The 23,843-nt window shown below is 37.2% G+C and overlaps 4 protein-coding genes and 1 long non-coding RNA gene across 16 annotated transcripts in view; 3 read left to right on the top strand and 2 right to left on the bottom strand.

Moving 5' to 3' along the window:
- Positions 1-23,843, top strand: part of LOC118266881 (caspase-8) — a 404,424-nt gene that overhangs the window by 218,842 nt on the left and 161,739 nt on the right. The gene's annotated exons all lie outside the window — the stretch shown is intronic.
- LOC118266799 (MORN repeat-containing protein 3-like) lies at positions 180-10,092 on the top strand. The gene is made up of 5 exons (XM_035580368.2): positions 180-427; positions 751-814; positions 1,087-1,334; positions 5,773-5,960; positions 9,942-10,092. The coding sequence occupies exons 1-5, from the start codon at positions 283-285 to the stop codon at positions 10,047-10,049; spliced, it is 753 nt and encodes a 250-aa protein (XP_035436261.1). The 5' UTR covers positions 180-282; the 3' UTR covers positions 10,050-10,092.
- Positions 4,897-23,843, bottom strand: part of LOC126912206 (uncharacterized) — an 87,155-nt gene continuing 68,208 nt past the window's right edge. Inside the window, exon 2 of the long non-coding RNA XR_007706821.1 lies at positions 4,897-4,985. This is a non-coding gene — a long non-coding RNA (uncharacterized LOC126912206). The remainder of the gene's footprint in view (positions 4,986-23,843) is intronic.
- LOC118266798 (calcium release-activated calcium channel protein 1) lies at positions 10,032-18,016 on the bottom strand. Of its 12 annotated transcripts, none has more exons than XM_035580357.2 (4): positions 17,680-18,016; positions 17,037-17,126; positions 14,188-14,340; positions 10,032-13,998 (listed from the first exon to the last, which is right to left on the bottom strand). In XM_035580357.2, exons 3-4 carry the CDS (start codon positions 14,323-14,325, stop codon positions 13,462-13,464), a joined length of 675 nt encoding a protein of 224 aa, XP_035436250.1. In that variant the 5' UTR covers positions 14,326-14,340; positions 17,037-17,126; positions 17,680-18,016; the 3' UTR covers positions 10,032-13,461. The 12 variants fall into 12 exon arrangements, with proteins under 12 accessions (XP_035436250.1, XP_035436254.1, XP_035436252.1 ...); XM_035580361.2 differs by having other exon boundaries at positions 14,188-14,337; XM_035580359.2 differs by having other exon boundaries at positions 17,784-18,016.
- Positions 18,352-23,843, top strand: part of LOC118266795 (mitogen-activated protein kinase 1) — a 31,378-nt gene continuing 25,886 nt past the window's right edge. The window contains exon 1 of the mRNA XM_035580352.2: positions 18,352-18,746. Within this exon, the coding sequence (XP_035436245.1) occupies positions 18,619-18,746 (128 nt within the window). The 5' untranslated portion in view covers positions 18,352-18,618. The remainder of the gene's footprint in view (positions 18,747-23,843) is intronic.

Here is a 23,843-nt window from a genome sequence, read left to right as displayed (position 1 = left end):
AGGTTGTTGTCTGTTAAAAAAGGTTATAATATATTTTTTTAATGATATTAGACCAGACTTACTACAGTAATTGCTTCAGAATCGCATGGATTTCATACCCGTAACTTAAGTTCCTTGAAAAAGTTTGTTGCAAGGCATTTTATAATGACAGCTTTGCCATGTAGAATATTAATTTATAGTCTTTGATATATTACATGTCTTGTCATTTTTGTCCCGTCAAATCGTCACTTTAGAAAGTATTTACCTACCTATAATATAGTATTTATATAAAGTGTTTAAATAATGCCTTTCTATCACAAACCACGGGAGTTTACACCCCTTTTGATAGCGGCGCACAAGAAATCTATAAAGAATGGTCTTCGGCATGCGATCTTTACGTCGAGATTTGATAAATATATCGGAGATTGGAAAAACGACAAGAAGGAAGGTAGATACTATGTTATTATGGACTTATTTACGCACGAACCCTAAAATAGATCTTCACAGTTCTAATAACTCTATGAGACAACTTTTAACAAAATATAATTTTATTAGATAATGTATAGATAGTCATACCTATAATAACTTGCCCATCGAAGTGTTAATGGCTATTACATTGTCTAGATAGACTGGGCCTACTTGTTTCTGTGCATGGTTAAGCTGGCTGCGGTATCTGTTATATTATAGCCTTGTCTTGTCTGAGACCCTTAATCTTTTTGCATAAAAACCTGTCGAGTTTGGAGAACTGACCTAACTCTATTGCATTCGCAGGTAAAGGCAGATTCTTAACTATAGGCGGAAATCTATATGAAGGGGACTGGTACCAAGGTTATAGGTGAGTGGTATGCCTACCTAGTTCATGCAAGGGCTAGGCATAGGTTGCTGCGGACTACCTAGCGGGCTTACCGTGGCTCCGGCTCAAAAAGCAGGAGAAGGAACGGAGTGGTTTTTAGTCAGTAAGAGTCTGACACTCCCTCTTGTCTCGCCCAAGGCGGGAGAAGTCATTGAATAATTTTCCCCCTCAAAAAAAAAGGCCTAGGTTGTGCTAGGTATACCTCTAATAATTAGTACCAACCTTCAAGCTACCTACTACCTTTTATCTGTCAGGCACGGCTTTGGCCTGCTCAGCAAACGGCAGCCAAATGGTACGTTTAGACTAGTGTACCGAGGCGACTGGGCTCGCGGTTACCCTGACGGCTCCGGCTGGATGTACCACGAGGACGGAGCTACGTACATGGGCTTCTTCAAACGAGGCATGAGGCACGGATACGGGAACATGTGGTACGCGGACGGAACCTTCTACGCTGGCTACTTTCATAAAGATAAGAAACAAGGAATTGGTTTATTTTTACAAGGTAAGTGATTTTGTAACTGTTCATCGTCAACTGTGACAGTCTTCTGATGGACTACGACCTTCCTCTAGAGGGGTTTGCCATACATTTCACGTTTGTGACGATTGATAGATGGTTAGTTAGAGGTCGCATTTGCTCGGTCTCAGTTAAACATGTAGCTAGTAGTCGGCTCCTAGAACACCCTCGGGAATAGTTGACGTGGCCATATTTTGGAGGCTGAGTCACCCTCGTCCGTAGGAGAGCACCCATAAAAATGAATCCCTACACGTGGCCTCTGGGTGGTGCTAACCAGGTGACACTTTGGTGGTAGGCTTCGGCCGACGGCATTATGACCACCCACCGAGCAAAACCGTGTCGCCAAGCGGCCTAGCCGTGTTCCGCCACGATGCTCGGTGCCGCCGTATGAGAGGATGGGTCGAAATGTTTGTTCCACTATGGGTAGACCGATCTGGCGCGCGCTGGTGTGGCTGCATCGGGTGGCCAGTCGCGGAGGGTAGCGGGATCCGAGGCACGGTGCACCGCTGGCCGACCGCAGATAGTTGGGGGCCCAATTAGCGTGCTAGCCACACGTGAAAGGCTGCCCCGCCATCTAGCGAAAAATCCCATGGATACGCCATCGTGCCGGTTGGCGACCGGACGAGAGGGCCCGATGGATATTCATGGGGGGCTCGGGCGTCCCCGCAGTCTCCAGGCTGGCCTCCCATTGATGTAGCTAACTGCAGTGCGCGTCTGGGGTCGCCTGTGTGGAGGAACATTTCACTGCCATCCTCTCAGCAACCTCACACTCCTTAATGAAAACAAGAGCTAAGAAAAGGGTTAAACAGCGGCTGCACTCCCTCTCCCTCAAAGTGCACCTCTCTAATATCCGAGGCTTGCACTCCAATCTCAATGCGGTCCATCACCATCTTGAGACCGAGAACCCCACGCTCTTGTTTCTCTCGGAGACCCAGATCAGATGTCCGTCCGACGCTTCGTACCTAAACTACCCAGGTTTTACCCTGGAGCACAATTTTGTTGACCGTGCAGGCGTATGCCTGTACGTCCAGGACGGCGTCTGTTACCGGCGTCTCCGAGACTTTGAAGACCCCAGTTACTCTACATTGTGGATACTGGTGGACACAGGCATGGAGAAAATTCTCTATGCCTGTGTCTATCGGTCGCACAGCGGAGATTTGGAGACGACCAGATTAGCGCAATACCTTGAGGAGGCGGCGGATACGGCTCGGCGGAGGTACCCTTCGGCCCAGTTCGTGTTACTGGGGGACTTTAACGCCCATCACCAGGAGTGGCTGTTCCCATACCAGTGCACTGACCATGCTGGGAGGGAGATGCGTAAGCTTGCGCTGACGCTTGGCCTGACCCAGCTGGTCCATGAGGCCACAAGGGTGCCTGATGTCGATACACAAACTGCCAACTGCTTAGACCTTCTGCTGACAACTGATCCAGACAGCTACTTAGTGTCAGTTTCATCACCCCTGGGTAGTTCTGACCACTGTCTGGTGAAATCTGTATCCACACACTCCCCGCAGGATCCCAGTCCCAGAGGATCTCGGCGGATGTGGCGGTACAAGTCAGCAGATTGGGATGGGATGCGATCTTTCTTTGCATCCTATCCTTGGCGGCCTGTTTGCTTCTCATCCAGTGACCCGTCAGCTTGTGCGGATGCCGTAGCCGGGGTGGTGCGTCAGGGCATGGAATACTACATCCCATTCTCGGACGCACCATCTATCGGTGGCACTCGTCCATGGTTTGATGCCGACTGCGGACGTGCTGAGGCGCGAAAGCATGCGGCATACTTGGCATGGGCGGATGCCAGGCGCCGTAAGGCTGGCGACACTCCTCAGAAGAAGAGAGCCTTCAACCGGGCTGCCAAGTCGTGCAAAAAGGCATTGCGGATGGCTCGGTTCAACCACATTGGCCGAATAGGGAACAAACTGGCTTCCTACCCAGCGGGCAGTAAAGCGTTCTGGTCCCTGGCCAAGGCGGTTGAATCGAACTTCTGCCGCCCCTCACTACCGCCTCTCCTGGGGTCTGACGGGACGCTGGCTCACACCGCAGTAGAGAAAGCGAACTTGTTTGCTTCTCTATTTGCGGAGTCTTCACGTCTTGATACTGGTGGCGCTATACCTCCTTCTCTACATAACGTATGCGAGACGAAAATGTCCAAAATTCGCATCCGACAGAAGGAGGTGTATAAGACGTTGCGTAATCTCGACGTGAACAAGGCCAGTGGACCCGACGGAATCCCAGCCGTAGTTTTAAAAACATGTGCGCCTGAGTTGTCTCCAGTCCTGACACGTCTGTTTCGCCTTTCCTTGGAGACGGGTCAAGTGCCGGTTGCATGGAAGCTGGCCAACGTGCAGCCTGTGCCCAAAAAAGGTAGTCGTGCCGACCCTAATAATTACCGACCTATCTCGGTCACGTCCATACTCTGCAAGAGTATGGAACGTGTACTTAACAACAGGCTCCTGGCATACCTTGAAGGTAACGACCTCCTCAGCGATCGGCAATATGGGTTTCGCCGCAACCGATCTACTGGGGACCTTCTTGCGTATGCCACTCACATCTGGAGCGAGGCCATCGAGAAGCACGGGGAGGCATTAGCGGTCTCGCTCGATATATCAAAGGCCTTTGATAGGGTGTGGCACGACAGCCTTATCGGCAAGCTTCCTGCATATGGACTTCCCACTGATCTGTGCAAATGGATTGCAGACTTCCTGAGGGATCGGTCAATTCGAGTAGTCATCGATGGCTGCTCGTCTGACCAATTTGGCATCAACGCCGGAGTTCCTCAGGGGTCAGTACTTTCAGCAACGCTCTTTTTGCTGCACATCAACGACCTGCTTAAGCCCGGTATCTTTGGGTATGCAGATGACAGCACAGTTGTTGAAAGGTATGTGTCCGATGCGCGGACTAGCGGAACACAGATCCAGTCTCTAAGAGAATCCATGGTCGAACGGTTGAACTCGTCCTTGAAGGCGGTCTCCGATTGGGGAGACGCCAACTTGGTCAAGTTCAACGCTACCAAAACCCAGGCGTGTCTATTCTCCGCCAAACGGAGTCAATTTCCGCTGGCTCCTACTTTCCGAAATGTATCTGTTCCAGTATCGGATCATCTAGAGCTTCTTGGCGTAACTCTATCGCCAACGCTAAACTTCGGCTCATATATAGAGTCGAAGGCGCATCTGGCTGGTAGGAAATTGGGTATCCTCTCGAAGGTGAGACGGTACTTCACACCAGAACAACTGCTGAGCCTGTACCAAGCGCAGGTTCGGTCATGTATGGAGTACTGTTCTCACCTTTGGGACGGCTCGGCTAAATGCCAGCTGGATGCGCTCGAACACATTGAAAGGCGTGCCAAGAAGCTCATCAACGATGATGCGCTTGTGGAGGCCCGGCTTCAAAGCCTTGAACACAGGCGCAAGGTCGCAAGCCTTTCCGTTTTTTACCGGATACATTTCGGAGAGTGTGCGGGGGAATTGCACAACTTGATTCCTCCTAGTCCTTTCCATCATCGAACCACAAGACAATCGGCGAGGCGTCATGGTGGATATCCCACCCACACGCACGAAGCGCTTCGCTTCAAGCTTCCTTGTGCGAACTGCTAGGGAGTGGAACTCCTTGCCGGAGTCTGTGTTTCCTGATGGGTATAACCTGGGTGTCTTCAAAGCCCGAGTGAATAGGTTGCTAATGGGCAGACGTGCTCCATCGTAGGCCACATCATCACTTACCATCAGGTGAGATAGCGGCCAAACGTCGTCCCATTTAACAATAAAAAAAAAAAAAAAAAATATAAAATGCGTTCTGAATTATCCTAGGCAGAAACACATAGATTTTTTATTTTTAGCCGAATTAGGTAGATAAAGTACCTACATACATTCCTACGTCTAGACGGCGCGTGGGGCAATATTTGCGAAGACTGCTTAGGTACACACACCTACGTACCTACATGTGAAGTAAATGATTTTACTTCATAATACAAACTTCGCATTCAACCCAACATATCAATGCGCCGAGAAATATCTATCTCACGAAATCATCTTTTATCAACCGCACGAGAAGTCGAGAAGTCTTATAAACGCCGGAAGTCCGACCACTTGCGACCTACAGATGTGCCCATATCGGCTGTATAAACGTTGTAATCGCAGCCAGTTTGAAGTTACCTTCTTTTGTTTATATCGGCAACAGTTCCCACGATAAGAACTAGCTAGAAACGGCAGCACATTAAGTTATCCCATAGATTTTCAACCTTATAACTTTGCGACAAAGTTCAAAGTTTCTTGTAGGATGTTGAGATTAGTGGAGGTTGATGTAGCCTTTACTGATATTGTAAACGCACGCTGTTTGCAAACACACTAAGTACCTACCTACCTACTTAACTACACATAAGTATTTGATTATTTTTTCAACCTTGAATTAACCATTTTTCGGTTGAACGCAGCTGACGGGAATAGATACGAAGGGCATTTTGAAAATGACGTTAAGAATGGTTACGGACGGTTCTACCACATGCGGACCGGCCAGATCCAGGAAGGATGCTGGGAGAATGATATCTGTGTCATGTCCAAGATGTCCGATATATTGGTGCGACAGTCCTGCGTGAGACCTACGCCTTATCCTATACCAAAGGTGAGTAAGTAGGTAACATTAATTAGCATAAGTGCCTATTGCGTGATTAATTTTAAAATGAATTGGTCATAAAATTTTAATATTGTATGAAAGCAAAGAAACATCACGACGAAGTATGTAGGTAGATTGTTAGGTGTAGATACTTACTTCTTTGACACAAGCCTTAAGTTAAACATTATGTAATAGGTACACATACGGTATTTATACTCTAGATGGACGAGTTCAATTTGCTCTTGGTCAGTATTTCTTTTTGGTAAGCACTTAACTACAGCTAAGTACCTACTTACCGAATTAATAAGCACTTAGCGTTATGTCGTATTGTACAACCTACCTACAATAGAACAATAAGAATCCATGTGACTTGTAGGTTTTGTCACTGTAACAATAAGTGGATATAATTATATTGTTACACAGTACCTACCTAAATATCTCAGTACCTGGGTAGTGTTTGGCGCCTCAATCACAATATCTTTAGAATATAGATAATAAATGATTATAAGCGCCTTCGCATCTATAGCTTAAATAGGTTTCTGCAATAAACACCCTGGTGTTACCTTGTTATAAAAAGAAACTACTACGAAAAATCTAGTCACATCGCTTTATAGTTTACATAGTTCTTGCTCGATAATTATTGTCCTGATATTTAAATGCCCATTCAGCTTACACAAGTTGTTACTCATAGTCATATTCACTACTAGCTTTTGCCCGCGACTTCGTTCGCGTGGAATAGTGACTTCCGGCAAATTTTTGGTTTTAACCACATAGTTCCCGATCTCGCGGGATCTCTTCAAAAATGAGATGTGGAAGATATTCCAGGGAACTCTTCAAAAATCAACATAATGAGCTCTGCGTTTGAATTTAATAGATGTATACTCACTTAGGGCATTGAAAAAATAGTTTAAAAACGGACCTAAACTAACTTAAAACTAAAGAAAGCTACGAATTACGAATTTATAACAATTAAAAAAGAAACTATATTACAACCTATCCTCTATGCTATAATAACCAAGCTTAAAATAAATAATTTAAAAGAAACGACTTAAATCTAATCTAATTAATTTATAAATTAGACTTACAATTTTATTAAAAAAACTAACTACAGTAACTACTAATAATCGATATCAAACTAAACCTACGTTAAATAGTTTAACCAAAAAACCAGGAAAACCCAACAAATAAACTTATTAAATGACAAATACAACGAAACCAATTTAGAATATACGAAACAGCAGGACCACTACACACAAATAATCATACGACTGATAATACACTTTTTCTACGATAGTACCGAAGCGCTCGGCCGATACCCAACCAAATGAATGTAACGAAACCATAGCGCGATCTATTTCGATCCCAACGCCATCTATCGAGGATAAAGACAACTTGGATTATTTATTTATACTCCGTTCGGGCATTTTCTTTGTACTAAAAGTTTAATTATATTGATATTATTTTTTTCATACCTTTTTACTATTTATTTACTTTTTTCGATGAATTAAAACAATAACATGAACCGAAGTCGTGTAACGAACATAGAATTATCTATACTCCGTTAGAGCATTTTCTTTGTACTAAATGTTTTATTATATTGATATTATTTTTTTCATACCTTTTTACTATTTATTTACTTTTTTTCGATAAATTAAAACAATAACATGAACCGAAGTCGTGTAACGATCGACATAGAATTATTTATAAATAATTTATTTCTTATTTTTATTTTTTGATTTTTGAAATAAAAATATATCTATGTCCTTTCTAAGGTTCTAAACTATATCTGTACCAAATTTCAACCAAATCCGTCAAATAGTTGCGGAGATTAATGGTATAAGCATAGAATGTTCGACGTGATTCTTTAATTTGACATAACTTTTTTATTTATGAACCGATTGACATAAAACATACACTAAATGTAAATTTAAGCATCCCACAATATATTCGTGAAAACCGCATCCAACTCGGATCAGCCGTTTCTGAGATTAGCGCGCACAGACGAACAGACAAACAGACAAACAGACAAACAGACAAACAGACAAACAGACAAACAGACAAAAAAAAAGTTAATTACATTTTTGGGTTCGACATCGACATAACAATAACCCCTGCTATTTTTTTTATTTTTATTTTCAATGTACAGACAGCACTTTTCTACGATTTTATTATATGTATAGATAGATATCTACAGTAAAGGATAGACTGGCTATCTGCGATAGGTATTCAAAACACCCGCCAACTGCGTAGATTTTATAGCAAAGGCTGATGTCTTATGACGACAATTTCTATACCAAAAGATATACTTAATTTTGAGAATTTTCGCACTCACTTGCTACTAGCAGATACCTACAATTTGCAGACGTAATGAGTTAGTCACTGCACTTATTAAGGTGGACAAGACAGGATGCTTGCGGTTAAGCACTCAATCCGGTTCTGAATTTCGAGAACTTATTTATAGATAGGTACCTAGATAAGTAAGTTGGTAATATTTCCTATGTGATGATATTATGACCTGCAGGTCATAATAATAATTATTATCATCAAATCAAGTAATGCACACAATCTTCCTATAAAAGGAACAAGTACTAAGTACCTAAAGTTTCTACACGATCAATTAAACGGTAAATTACGTAATTGCTTCTAAACAATGCAATGTTGTTAGCATGGCTAATATCTAGGTAGTCGCAAAAACTCTTGTTGAAAAATTCGTGTGAATTGTACGTAAACAAACGCGTAGACCGCACCGGCTAAGAATGCCTGACGCCTCTATGTGTATTCACGTATCTAAGTAGGTGAGCTGCTGTGTAGATAATACATAATTAACCGAGTTAAATATTTTTCGTAATATGTAATTTTCCTTCCACAACATACAAGAGTATTTAGCAAAGAAAGTTACCCGCTACATTTACCTACTATTTGCTACATTTTCGCTCCATATCTATAAAACTGTGATTCTATAGAAGATGAACATAAAATGCCAATTCTATGAAATTCCAAGTGATGTCAGTTACATTTTTTATTCGACACAAGACAGGATGAACTCTATGACGTCACGGAGACAACGCACGTCAAACAAAAGAAAATAAATAAGTTACAACTGCAAGTTTTTTTAAAATGAATTTTATCCTTAAGGCACAAGGTCGATATTCATTGCAGGCACCTATTCGACAAATTCTGAATTTATACAAAACGCTGCAAACCAAATACTTAAGTAGGCACTATATTACCGCGTATTCGTAGATCACATTTCCTTATACTGAAATGAGCTGATGACATCATTGGACACTCAAACAAGTTTTGACTTAATATTTAATGTGTGCATGCTTGGCGATCGATGAACAACGTCCTATAACGTCACATATAGGCAAATGACCCTGTATGTCTGCAAAATGAAGTTGATGACGGATTCTGTATCAGCTGATACCTCTTTTAGCCCAGCTAAGCTATTCTGTAACTTGCAATTTGAAAGATCTAAGTGAATTTTATCGTGGTCGTGAATTTGATCTCCACCAACGACGGGCGATACTATGATCGAGATCACTTCGAAAAGTTCGAATTTACAGTTACAGAATAGCACAGTTCAAACCTTACAGATGTAAGCCATGGGCATGCATAGAGCAACGCGGGCCTCGTACCGTACGGCCATGGGCTATTAGAAGAAATACTTTTATTGTTTTTTGCGAGTTAGAGAGAATAAATTTTAAGTGTTGCTTCATGCTTTTACTCTGATGTTTCGGGTGTCCATGGGCATAATCATTGATGAGTCATACCTAATAGTATATTTAATAATATCTAAGTAGGTATTTAGGTACTAACTCTTACTTATCTACTTAAAGATTGATTTAAGGAATTAGTCGTAAATCTTTAATTTTAATTCTGATAGCCAGTACCAAGTTATAGGATCTGCGACTAGACCATGCTGACACTTGGCAGTTGTTGGCAAATGTTAAACAATTTTATTAACGTTGTACCTATTATTCGTTACAGGTGGAATTGAAATACCCGAAGAGAATTCTTGAAAAGAGCGAGTTTTGGATGAAACAGAAGAAGGGTGAATTTGACAAAAACCTCATGAAATGCATCGACCAAATGTAATAATGTGTTCTACAAGATCATTAAAAATAACAACATTGTAAAATTATTTCTTATATAAAATTCTACAGGTTACCATTTTATTTATATATATAATAATATTATACAATTTAAATACTAAATTCACTTATATATTAACAGATTTATAATGTCATTCATTATTATATCACAGTACTTATTGGATTAAGTAATAAATACAGTCAATATCATGTTATTGCCTTAGTTTTCGGCTTACAAATTAATAGACATGTGTACAGCGCTTGCTCTAATTAAAATAAGGTACACTGGTGTTGGCTGGTCACCGATTCAATGCTGCGATAGTACTTATGATAAATTATGTTTATAATTTAAAATTCAAAATGTAATTATGTTTATAGCTCCATACTATTACGTACATAAAATTATTTAGGTACTATTTATTCAAATAATTCTGTTACGAAGATGTTATCATGTTAGACTATTTTCGAGTTCAACTAGAGCCCATAATCATGAGATCCTTATGCGATGTAAGAGAATGACGAAGGACTTGAATAAAATAGATATGCTATGGATATGGTCACTTGTTGTGATACAAAAATATAATTACCATAATTATACAGATAGTTAGATTATACTATTTCAATATAACCGTCGCCATTTTGTCGTGTTGCATAAGTCTTGATTCATAATAGGTAATTACTTAAGGAGTTGTTATGAAGTTCGTATCTACTGGTTAGCGAGGTTTCATGATGTTATTATCGCTATTTTAGTAAGCACGTTAAACGTTAATAATTTATTGTTGATTAAACGTGAGACTTGCTAAATTATTCTCAGTAGCTACCTACCTAGTTACAAAATTACAACGAAATCTATGTTATGGGGAATCCTTTTATGACTTAACCACATTCATCATCTTGGCTGGCGATATACAAAAAATGAGCGAAATAGGCCTAGTAAGAGCCAAAAAGTACATTATTCTCTTTGAGCTAATATGAGTGATCTCCATATTGTATGTTTTTGAGGAAAATATCATCTAAATTGCTGTTCTTTACATTTTTTTCTTTAATAAACAAGGCCTTATACCCCAGCTGCGGTTGAAATATAACTCCACTGACATTTACGGTACATTAACCCTTTTCGCGATGTAAAGCTTCGGAACGATCACGTTTGACTTACTAGCAAACCTAATCATGCATTAATACAGGCACAGCAGGTCAAGCTATTCTTTTCTGCCAATGTTTTCATGGGATTTTCGATTTTATATTAAATGAATAAGGTTGAAGATCGTATATGACAGAAAGGAGTATGTTGACCTGCCGATGTAAGTACTATGTAGAAAAATGTCTAGTCAATGTAGCATTGAATCGGTTAACATCTCAGATAGGTACCTAGATTAATAGGTATTAACGAGGTAAGTACCTATAATAGTTTTTTAATGTTTTACTAGATTTTTGGCTACTGTAATTTAATTTTGTGTAATTTTATTTTATAGTTACTTATTCTGTTAAATAAAGGATACTACTTTTTCTTTCCTAATTTCGTTTCCTTGTGGTATTAACTAAAAAAGATAAAATTAGATGTTCTAACATGAACAGTTCTCTTTTATAAAAATCTTGTCTAGTGCCATTTAATAAGCGCCTTGATATATCGTCCAAAAATCTACGTATTTTTATATAACGGCACATGCATTCGTAAGTGAACATTAATTGTATATTGTATTGTACATAAGTATTCTACATAATTATTGTAAGTGACCGAATTGTGATATGATAAAAACTTAAACAGAAAGGAGAATGCCAAAAAAAACCTAGAGTCGATTAAAATAATTCATGAAAAATATAATACAGCAAATCAGAGGTTACAAATACGCTATTAGTTCTTGGAAAAACCATAACCGGACGGCCAGGAGCCTGCAATTTTGTTAGAGCAGTGGTTGGAATTTTTAAAACTAAGTTCGGTCTGGCTGGTCACATCAGGGCCCACGACAGAAAATAGCTTATGTAAAGGCGCCGTTACCGAAATCGGTAAGGAGGACTATTATAATTATACAATTAAGTATAATACTCTACGTTGCCACACATAAAATATTTTAATCGATTCTGGGTTATTGCTCCATACAATTTCAGGCATTATCCTTTGACGTGTACACTAGGTACATACATAAATATCTTACCAATCTATACCTACTAAGTACTACAAAAAATATTGCAACATTTTTAATTGTCATTCAATTATTCAAATTGTGTTCGGAGCCTAAATTTTAGCATTGCACGAAATTAATACATACATAGCACATGAAAACATAGGTTTATTAAATTATCAAACTAGCTACTGCACGCGGTATCGCCCTCTTTCCCGGTTAAAATTAGCCTATGTGTTATTCCAGACCATAATTATTTCAAACAATAATTACAATGGGACTGCAACAGCCAGTGAATGGAAATTTAAAAAATAGGCCAACCATCTATAAACAGCAACAGGGTGATTCTTGTCCACAAATTCGTAACATTTTGTTTCTTTTTAAATATTATTACTATAAATAGTAGATATATACTTAGAAGGATTATTAGTTTGTACGTCATGTTTAACTATATGTATGGATTGGATTTGATCAATGCAACTGGAACAGTATTAATTACTTCTAGTAACTCTAATAGATTGGCGTTCATTTCATTCAAATCGATACTATTATGGCGTCGTTGATATTATAAACAACAAATGTACATTAACAGAGATTCGTTATTGTTATCTATAACTAGTTTACTTTGTCTGTGTCTACTACCTGTATACAAAATGAGATTTTAAAACAAAAATTATTATAAGTATAAAATACCCCGTTACATATTTAAATTCAACTCAAATTCATACATTTCTTCATCTGCTGCCTAACGTGTGACCGTTTTTTGACATTGTTTTTTTTTATATTGTGACGCAATAACAATTCGCGGCCAATTGAGCCTTGTGCCTATGGTGATGTTTCGCGGAAAAGTGAAATGTCATCGACATTGACAAGGCCGCTTGCCAAACATGTATCAGGGCGTGAACTGTAACTGCATTGGGGTTTTATGAGTCGTGGCCACCTACTAATAACATTCCTATAAAATTAACTGGTTTAGGAAGACACTAGGAAGGTTATTTTTCCCACAAGGCACATTGTTACCACAACACAATTTTCAAAACCAAGACTACAGGGTTAAACGTACGAGCCATTCGACTCTTGCGGCTAGTAACAAGTACCTATTAGCCCTGTAGTAACATTTGATCAATTAAAGCGCCCCTAAACAGTTCGTATCGTGTAACCTGTACGTTGGCACTCAATAAGTACAATCTTAACAATCTAAGTACATGATAACTTACCTAATAATCAATGGTGTACACTCACAAACAAAAGGTAATATAACATTCCAAATAGGACATAGGACACTCACGTAGATAATCAAACGATGCGGCCTTGCTCGAGCAACGGCAAATGATTCATACGAGCATCGTGGTCTCCCATTTCGATCTGTTCTTTGAGCAATTCAAGTTCTTTGATGCCTGTGGCCGTCACTTCGTATTTGTGCTTGGCTAACGACATGTAGAAGTGTATGGCGAAGGCTAGGAACACAATCATGACTGGAATGAGGACAACGCAAGCAGACCATGCTGCCGTCGGGTTCAGGTCGTAGAACTTCACCCAGCAGAGAATGGCTATCTCTATGAGGAACAGTATGAGACCGAGTAGCGTGGAGAAGGCCCACGCTATCTCTATGTACCAGTGGAGTCGTTCGTGAGGCGATTCGTGGACGAGGGATATGCTGTGGAGATTGCCAACGGCTTCGATGTTCGGCAGGATACATGTACTTATCATAAGAGCCAGCATATGCACTGCAACTAGCAGTGTCGTACATACTGCGAAGGCTACTAGCATTTCCTTAGGCACTTTCGACTTTCCATTCTCATCCGTATTAAGTTGAATCTCAACCATCGCTACCTGTTGACAAATTACGCTATCGTTATCTTCTAATAATTTTACGGAAATTATTTGTTATCTCGTATTGATTTTCGATAAGATAACTTATTGCTGTAATATTACATAATCGCCCTTTACTACATTACAAAGGATTTAATGTAAAACGACGCAATACTTCATAATTTAAAGTTGATTTAGTAAAAGACTTACCATAGCGAATCCGGAGAGTAGAGCTGATGTCTTGCTGGAGGCTTTGAGCTTTGCCCTGCTGAGCTGCAGTTTCCTCCATGACAAATAGGCTGGCGTGTGGAATCCGTCCGCCGACTGGATTGGAGTCTCGCCCGACATCGCGCACTTATGCTGCTGCCAATACCAGAACACATTAACACACCATGATTCCTAAACAAATGCACCATCACCGAGTTTTACTGTAAAACCAAGTTATGAGCCACGAAATGGCGTTTTAATGGGGAAATCATGTTTGAGTTATAGTGGTATCGTGGATACATGATATGTTACTCACATGTCTAAACAACAACTATCTGCAATACTGTATCAGCGTTTAAAATGGCTACTTCCAACTTTTATCATATTGTAAGCTCATGACTGCTATGTAGTCCGTGGGTAGTTTTATCATTGCAAGTAGGTATATGAGGATTATTATACGGAAATAAAAACATATTGCACATAAAAATAGAAGTATTACATACACTTCACAATTATATACACAAAACTCATAATTATAAAACATAATTAATTTTAAATCGATATAGTATTGGTACAAAAAAGAAAGTTCACAAAGATACAACACAAAACAACAAATAAGTAATTAAAGAGGTAATTAGAGAACGAACCCGAAACCAATTAGCTGGTAATTGATTAAGTGAAATTGAAACCCCATGGGACCACCACCACTTTTTCCTTACGGTTTTCCGTAGTTACCAGTAAATACCGATCAATAAAGAATAATTGAGGAAGCAAAGGGTAGAAGATGTCTTATAATTCTAAAGACATTTCTTGTCTTGCAATATCAACATTAAATTCGACAGTAAAAGTGTCCTATTTTTGACTCTACTCTCACTATTTTCTATCAAAAACAAAAGAATTATCAAAACTTACCATTCTAAAATTAGGTTAATTACAACATTTACTATTTAATTAAGATGTTGGCCCCCTAAAAACCACAATTATCCCTAGATGCCAAAAAATTATAATTCCCTGAATGCTGATTAACCTTACTCCAAATCGCCTCTTCCTGCCGTACATTAAGATAAGAAGATAATCGACCACATTTGACCACCAAACTGTGAGCACAGTGAATACCAATTACCACAAAAATTGAGATAAGGATGCAACCAATAAATCTATAAAACCGCGCCATTTATCAAAGCTTTTATTAACTATCCTAGCGACTAGCAAATCCGAAGTAATTACTAACTAATACTACGCTAGTTTATAGCTATCAGGTTTATGGAGGGCACATTAGACGTTATCATTAGAATATCTAATTGGGTCAACATAGATTTGTAGCAAAAAAAAATAGAGTTAATCTGTTTAAGTGGAGAATAGCCAACTGTCAGAAATATTTGTTAGTAGAGGAATTTACTACACAGTATGCATAATCATGTAGGAATTGGTTGATAGATACTATGGTCAGTCACATTAATCTGTGCTGGCTGTGGTAGGAGATTAATTTTATAGCAGATTTGACTTACTCATATAACTGTTTAATAAGGAACTCAACTAGTTTCAAGCCATTCTGGAGGCTCATATTTATGAGCAGCATTCCGCGACACACGATATGGCGACTGTGAAGACCATAATAATGAATTTGGTATCTCTCACGAAAGTTATAATACAGATAGAGACAGCCAATCGCCAAAATTTTTGGTGGCTTAATTGCGACCCCCAAGTCGTTCGTCTAACATGGGGATTACAGAAAATCCCCTCTTAAGAAGCAGATGGTAAATAAAAATCTAAGTGTTATTAGCATAATATTTCATGTGGCCTCCATAACATTTTCAACGATTTGATAAGAAATTTATTTCTGAATATTTTTTAAAGTGCAACCTAGGTGCAACCTTAAAAAATATTAATTATTTAACATAACATTAAGAGGTCTAAAACAGTGGTATCAAACATTTGGAGTTTGTTTATAGTTTTTATTTTTAGAAAGCAGTTTCACCAAACACCAATAGTAGCCCAAATGTTATCCATACATCACATAAGTTGTTAATTGGCATACACTAATGGACCTTAGGTAATTTTTCTAATTAGAAAAATGCACAAATTAACATCTTTATTTTGAATTGCCGTAATGTCCCGTGTTTACCCCTTCGGGGTTATAGGTGTAATTTTACATATATTTAGAATCCTTAAAAACGCAATGCTTCATACATTTGTATTTGAATTCATTTGATCATGGCATGATTAGTGCAGTATGTAACAAAATATCAATACAATAGTTAATGTGGATAAAATAATCAAAGGAAAATTGGTTTTTATTATACAATAACAAACTCCTGTATGAATTGGTATGTGAAAGCCAAACTATGATGTTTATGATTTGATTAAATTAAGCTTTATATCCATATAAAAAAGAAATGCAAAAAACTTCTTATTCCACAAAGATGCTGACAAGACATGAATAATTTTTGAAAGAAAGAAAACCAGTTTGTTATTTTAAGTTTCATTTCACAGAACTAGATATAAAAAAAAAGCTAAGTTATCAAATTGTTTTAATCAAGTAAATCTAGGTCACAATATGTTAATATATGTTTCACATGTTGTTTTATCAAATGACCACAAACATTAACAATTATAATGTTTACGTAATGATAATGCACTGCGATAAAAAGTACCACGGTCCTACACTTCATGCCCTTGACATCATTACACCGGATTATCTGGACAACTTTCAGTATTAACATGGTCTAGGACAACCTGAGTAGCGCTACAGGTACAGTTATGACTTATGTAATGTATGGATTTGTTAAATATATGCAGTTAGATAACTTAAATTGAAACCCTTCTCCCAATAACAACCATTGTAAACTCACTCTTGTTAGAAAATGATAAGTAGTAAAATCTTCAGTGTCTGCGTGCCACAAAACTGATCAAAATGCTCGCTAAATACCTGTCATCCACTCCTTTATAGGACAAAATAAAAAAAAATCATATCAATAAAATAATTAACACACAATTCTAATCACTACATGCTTTGTAAAATAATTTGATATAAAGTAAATAAATAAACAGGAATTTGTATAAAAATAAATAAACTAAATAATTATCAAGGCAGGTAAAATTTTGGTGCATTAAATATCAGTAACAAAGATGTAGGATAGATAAAACAAATAATAAGCTGATGTTTCAAGCAACAACATGTATCACACTTCTTATTGGTGATACAAAATAATATCATACCCTAAGACAAGATCAAAGTTCAAGAAACACATAAAATTTTTCCATCACTGTCCACTGAATTCCACAGCACAAATTATGATTATAGTCACAACTTTAGAAGATAATTAAATGGGTGTTGGTCAAGCATTATTACTGGACGCGCGTCTGAAGTGCGCCGCGCTCCTTCACGACTGATACACAACTAGCTACTAGTAAACAGTAATTATAGTTGTCATTCCAATCAAGCTAAGATTAGTAATCACTATGTTATTACATGCATCTAAAGTTATATCATACCTTGCTTAATTTGGGACACCAGTTGTTAGAGGAACCGAAATGGCCACCTGGTAAAGCGGAGTGGTAATTATTTCCAGCTGTACTGGCTGACCAAACCGACATACCTAATTTATTTGCACGATAGTCCTTCGAATCAGTCGACGAGGTCAATCAGGGCCTTTAAGCCTTAACTCTATGTATATGACAGATCGGTTATAGAAACATCACATTTTCTACTAATTTAAACACTTAAGTTTAGCTTAAAACTACTTATATGCCTTTAATTTTTATTCTAGTTTTACAAAAATACTATTTTACTACTCCATCCGCACAAAACCGTAAACGTCATTGGTTGTCAATTGTCAAAAACGACATTATCATGTCAGTGTCATTGGTTGTCTTATTGTCGGAATGACATTCTCGTAGTATGGGTTTCGCTAACAGGTTTTTGAGATCATTTGTTAAATATATTTTTACAATGATCATACATAAATTTACCATGTGTATATTTTTGTAAATGTATTTAAAATATAGAAATCTCACAGAACGAAGAATAAAATAAAATCTTTCAGTAATAACGAGATAGCTCTATCTCGTTTTAACACACTGTGATAGAAAGAAATAGCATCAACAAATAGAATAGAATATGTTAAATATCACAACATGGAACACCCTCGTAGAGATGGAGAAAAAATCGAGTTCATTTTGTAACGGTACTGCGTCTATACGGGAGTGTCCATGAAAAGTCGGGCAAACAGGCTAGCGAGAATGATAAGCAATTGACAAGTGGACGATTTGTTCGAGTAGTGGATAATGTAGGTCGATTAGCAATTTGTTTTGGATATTAAATGTGGAATTGTGGACTGAACAATCGGCATTCTGGTGTCGCTCGTGTGTAAAAATTTATGCTGAACTCAGTATTGTTACCGTTGGTTAAGTGGCTTCCCTCTGTGTGTCGCGATGGCTGAGGCTGCAGGTGCCGCGAGCAGTAATCCCAACGCGGAGATCATTCGGGGCCAGGTGTTCGAAGTGGGGCCCAGATATACGAATCTGCAATACATCGGCGAAGGCGCCTATGGCATGGTTGTGTAAGTATAGATTATTTTAGATTACGATAAAATCATTGGAGCTTGTAACTTTTATAAAGTTAAATAAAGCGTTACATTCCACAACTTGTGATAACTTTTATGTAATTCATGGGTGGACGAAGTTTGTTTTGTTTCAGTAAAAGTAAACTTTTATTGACAGCAAGTGCACTTTTCTATAACCATACTGTTGTTTGAAGTACAACAGGTAAATAATGTGATTTTCATAGTATTTTGGTCTTTAATAATCACTGATTAAGATTAGTTTTTGTTGTTAAGTACATTTGGTTAGCTTAATTTACAGAAACAGGCATATTTACGAGAATTGCGGTTTGTAGTTAAACAATACATAAAGATAAATAAATACTCAGATGACCATTCTTACTAGAGTATACATAGTAATTTTTTGCTTGGGCCTAGACAAAAAGTGCAATATTAAAAGTCTTATTCAACTTCTTAAGTTCCAATAGTATTTGTATTGGAATGTAGACAAAACTATGAAATAATAATTATATTTACTATTTTCCTTCTACAATACAATAATACTACAACTGATAATATAACAGGCAGGTAAATTCTAAATTGATTTTGTAAATTGGACATGGCATTATAGCCGACAATTTGAAATTGGAGATTCTTAAAAAATAGAGCTATTTATTTATACTTTTGTTAGTCACCAGTATGTGTTCTATTGCCATATTTTAAATATCGGTAATATTTGTCGAGTCAACAAATTAATTCGGAAGGACAAATTTAATAAGGCTGATAATACATTGTTTCTCATAAATAAGTGATGATGTAATGCTTGTGCTAAAAGAACAATATCAGTATTCATTTTATGCATTCTATCAGTATATCAAACTCTCATATCAATTGATAATGCACTTTAAAAGCTTTTATGAAAAACATGAAACAGTTCTGTGATGTCCGAACTAGCAATTTTTGGGTGATGTTGATTCCTTTATAATTTTACTACATACTCGCTTTGTATAATTACCTTATGGCTGGGATTTTTGTGTACCTGTTTTTTCTAATTTATCCTGTGTACCTAAGTACCTACATGGTACAAATGTATAATTTAGAATCAACTTGCTTTGATCAAGAAAAAAATTAGGTAGTGATGCTCCTTTGAAAAATACCTTTTAACAATCAACAGGAAAATTCTTATATAATCTTGTAGGAAAATTAGGTACTTATTTGAATAAGTTCATAGATATTATATTCACACAGGTTTTTATTTTAATGCATGCATATATGATTTTAAATATATCACATCACATAACTGTATAAAGTGCAATGTACTTTTTAATTTCATATTTGAATTGGATTAGAAATAAGTATTTGTGAATTAGATTCTAATTGGCGTAACACATTAGAAATTCTATTTTTCTTTTACATAAATTCTTGTTGTTAGACTAATAAAAATAAAAAAATAAACTGTTTAACAAATAATTATGTCTTGTCTCAGTGTGCATTAAAATATCAGGCTTCTCAACTAGTGCTATAGTTAGTGGCTATTAATAAAAACTGATGATTTCGGAAGGTCAGTCTTTAGACACGGTAGACACCCTTTAAACACTTTAGACATCTTTTAGACACTAGACATTTTATAGACACTATGGACTAGTGATGTAAAAATACGTCGCAAATTCGTTTAATAAGTTATTGATCAGATCAATAACTATTAGTTCATTGTTTGACAGCGAAAAGTAATCTACACCACGCTGTGATCGTAATTTAGTGGTGTAACTGAAAAATAATACGAGAAAATTATGAAGCTAAACTCTTAAATCTACTGTACCACTTCATATGAAATAAATATTTAGGATTTAGTTACCTTGTCTTAAAAATACTAAAGTCTTTAAAATAATACTAAAAACATAGTATTATTTTTTTACGTTATTACGTTAAATATTTTTATAGACGGTGACACTATAAATGTACCTAATTAAAAGCCAGCCAGCCATTTTTTGCAATGAATCGTAACAACGCGTTGCTACGGATTTAAATATGAATTCAATGCACGAAAAACTGCTCTTAAAAACCGCGTATATCTTTAGACCCGTTAAAGCAGACAAGATAAGGTTTTCAAATAGTAGGTAGGTACTAATCTTCGAGTTTGTTAGTCGACCTTGTGCTTAGCCTATTTACCTGCATACCTATCACTACATAACAACAGCTCTGTAGTGTACACCGCACTAAATGACTCATTACGAATATTATTTGATAAGATTTGTACGTTTACATTGCGAATGAATTTACATGATAATGTGTACGTACAATTTCAATATTGTATGTCCATTAGTATGACATATTCGCACACTTGTGTTTATTTGGATAACTACTCGTATCTATGTGCGGTATTGGTACGATGTAAAACATGACACGAAGTACCTAAATATTTGTTGTAAAGTAATTGAATTCGACAAGCTTTAATGGAGAGTTAGTAATAGTTATCTCATTAAAACAGGATTTTCCAGATTTGTCATTATCAGCGGCCGCTTAGATATATACCTAGTATAAATAAGGTGTCTCTAAACAGCTCAAGGTTTCCATTCTAATTATGGGCTTTCGGAGAGGTATCGGGGATGTTGTGAATAGTTAGGTAACCTAGACGATATACTTGCGGATACTCGCTTCGTCAGTATTCCATATCGACCCGTCACTACTCTACAAATACTACGATATTTTTTGATTGCCCGTTTCACTATCACTAACAATTTTTAAAGTGCGATCGTCTAAGCAAAATTATTCGTTTCACGTAAACAAGGTTCTTTGTATTTTCAAACATGTGTCTCAGTTTTTTTACTAGCATCTGGTAACATTGCTATTTCTTGATCGTTTACAATTAGAGTAATGTAAACAGAAAAAACGTAGCGTAGTCATCTAAAAATTCAATTTATGGAACACAGTATTTACTTGGAATAGTTATTCCCTGAAATTCAAATGTTGTCCTGACAGTCGTCATAGAATTGTCGGTTCATTCTGGTCACGTAACTATATGTTCATTCGGGTCTCCACATTAACATCTACAAATAAGAATTCTATTGTTTTTGATGGTCTCATGCATGATATCTAATGTTCGTGATAAGAACAAAATATGGACTCGAACGAGGATAATATTTATGAACATGAACCTGTTTTGCAATCGTCATGTGCCAAAGTTTGCCATGCGACTGGGCCATATGAATGCACAGTGACTGATTATCCTATAGTTAAAACATTGCTTTACTAGTTCGTAGACGAATAAGTAGGTACCTACATATAACAGATTAGGGCGCTTTTTAAAATTCATAGGAGATGTAGTATGGTGGCCATATACGTTAGGGTTTGCCCTTACATGTAAAACATTACATGCAAACCCTAGCGTGGATGGGGGAAAACTGTACAGTTGTCAGTATAATATAAGTCGGTTATGCCTGTACAGTTTTGCATGTAGGAGGGACAAAACTGTCGTGCAAAACCTAACGCTAATGGCTACCATTATTTAGTTACCAACCTCAAGGAATCTAGACACACGGCAGTGTGTCCGCCAAGTTCGAGCAAAAAAACCGACACACCGGCCGTGGGTTATATTACACGAACCATTTCGGGCCAAGTTCGACCCACCTATAACTCAAAATCTATTTTATCTACGCATATGAAATTTCTAGTATCTGTCGAGATCTACTTACTTATCTAAAATACAAAATTTCATTAATGTACCTATTGTAGGTCTTGAGATATTGACGTCAGAAAATCGCTATTTTTACTATACACTCACTGACTGACTCACTCATCAAAAACCTAGACCACTTCCAATGGTCGTATTGACTTGAAATTTGGCATGGAGGTAGGTCTTTAGGTCAAGGTAAAGGAAAAAATCTGAAAATGGCCAAGTGTGAGTCGGTTTTAAAAATAATGAAGGTGTAAATTCATACCCCTAAGGAACTAAAACAAAAAATTTATATATATCTTCCAATGGTCGTACCGACCTAAAATTCGTTACGAAGGTTTGTATTTAGTCAAAGTAAAGTAAAATAAGAAAAAAAGAAAATAAACCTTACAAAAATAAATGAAATCCCACCCAAAACATAAATGTGAAAGGATGCCAAGTTCGATAATATTGGAATGCTTCGCCTATAAAAGAAGTGAGATCTAAATAAGTACCAAGTTCCATACACAGACCTCAGTTAAAAATGATATAACTTGGCAAGTTTTAATAGAAAATTATAATATATACTTGACTCATTGCGTTTAGTAGGTTTATAACAAAGTGTGTGAAAACTTGCCAACTTGTTATATCATTTTTAACTGAGGTCTGTGTATGGAACTTGGTACTTATTTAGATCTCACTTCTTTTATAGGCGAAGCATTCCAATATTATCGAACTTGGCATCCTTTCACATTTATGTTTTGGGTGGGATAACTATTAATGAAAATGAAAATTTATATTTTATTTCATAGGAATAAATAGTTTCCGCATCTATCGGTCATCGACTCCTTTTACTGATTACACAGAGGACACAGCATATTCAATGCTTAGTAAGTTCCACTTTTGTCCAATGTGTTTATTCATATTTTACGTTGTAAAATATTCCACGGCTCTGAAACAAAGCTGATTCCTTACAAACTAAGTTCTACGCTTCTATTCTTTTCTCGAAGTATTTAAATATTTAAAAGTGCCGAACTTTGATGGCTTTGTAGCATTGTCTTTGTAGCCAGCATTCCTTTACTTAGCTGGTACTTTACCGTCTTAGAGCTTCTTGCTATTGACCTTAGGTGTCTTGAAGGATCCTCGTTTTTCACAACTCTCATTTCTTTGTACTGTTTACTTTTAGAAATGTACTTAAAGATTTTTATAAAAAGGTTTCTTCACAGAATCCTATAAGGGTACGATTTCTTCAGCCGCGCATGTCTTGTTACAAAAATTTAGGTACATATAGCGCCTGTAAGCTAGGTTGATATTAGGTTAACGTCTCGTGCGATTTTTTTCTATTAAGTCGTAATAAATTATGAGAATTTTCAATATCCAAGATGAACGCAAAGTCACGTACCTATTTAGGGCGAGCCCAAGCGCTTTCATATGAATCATGACCCGAAAAGTCTCTTGTTTGTAAT

Source organism: Spodoptera frugiperda, chromosome 23 (assembly GCF_023101765.2).
Source record: "Spodoptera frugiperda isolate SF20-4 chromosome 23, AGI-APGP_CSIRO_Sfru_2.0, whole genome shotgun sequence".
NCBI classification, from domain to species: domain Eukaryota; kingdom Metazoa; phylum Arthropoda; class Insecta; order Lepidoptera; family Noctuidae; genus Spodoptera; species Spodoptera frugiperda.
This window is presented reverse-complemented; position numbering and strand designations above follow the sequence as displayed.

Coding starts and splice junctions, on each gene's coding strand:
- LOC118266799 (XM_035580368.2), top strand. CDS start 283: ATGCCTTTCTATCACAAACCACGGGAGTTTACACCCCTTTTGATAGCG. Junction 1,335..5,772: donor AATTGGTTTATTTTTACAAG/GTAAGTGATTTT, acceptor GGTTGAACGCAG/CTGACGGGAATAGATACGAA. Junction 5,961..9,941: donor CGCCTTATCCTATACCAAAG/GTGAGTAAGTAG, acceptor TATTCGTTACAG/GTGGAATTGAAATACCCGAA.
- LOC118266798 (XM_035580355.2), bottom strand. CDS start 17,781: ATGTCGGTTTGGTCAGCCAGTACAGCTGGAAATAATTACCACTCCGCT. Junction 14,341..17,679: donor GGTGTCCCAAATTAAGCAAG/GTATGATATAAC, acceptor TGGTATTGGCAG/CAGCATAAGTGCGCGATGTC. Junction 13,999..14,187: donor TACTCTCCGGATTCGCTATG/GTAAGTCTTTTA, acceptor ATTTGTCAACAG/GTAGCGATGGTTGAGATTCA.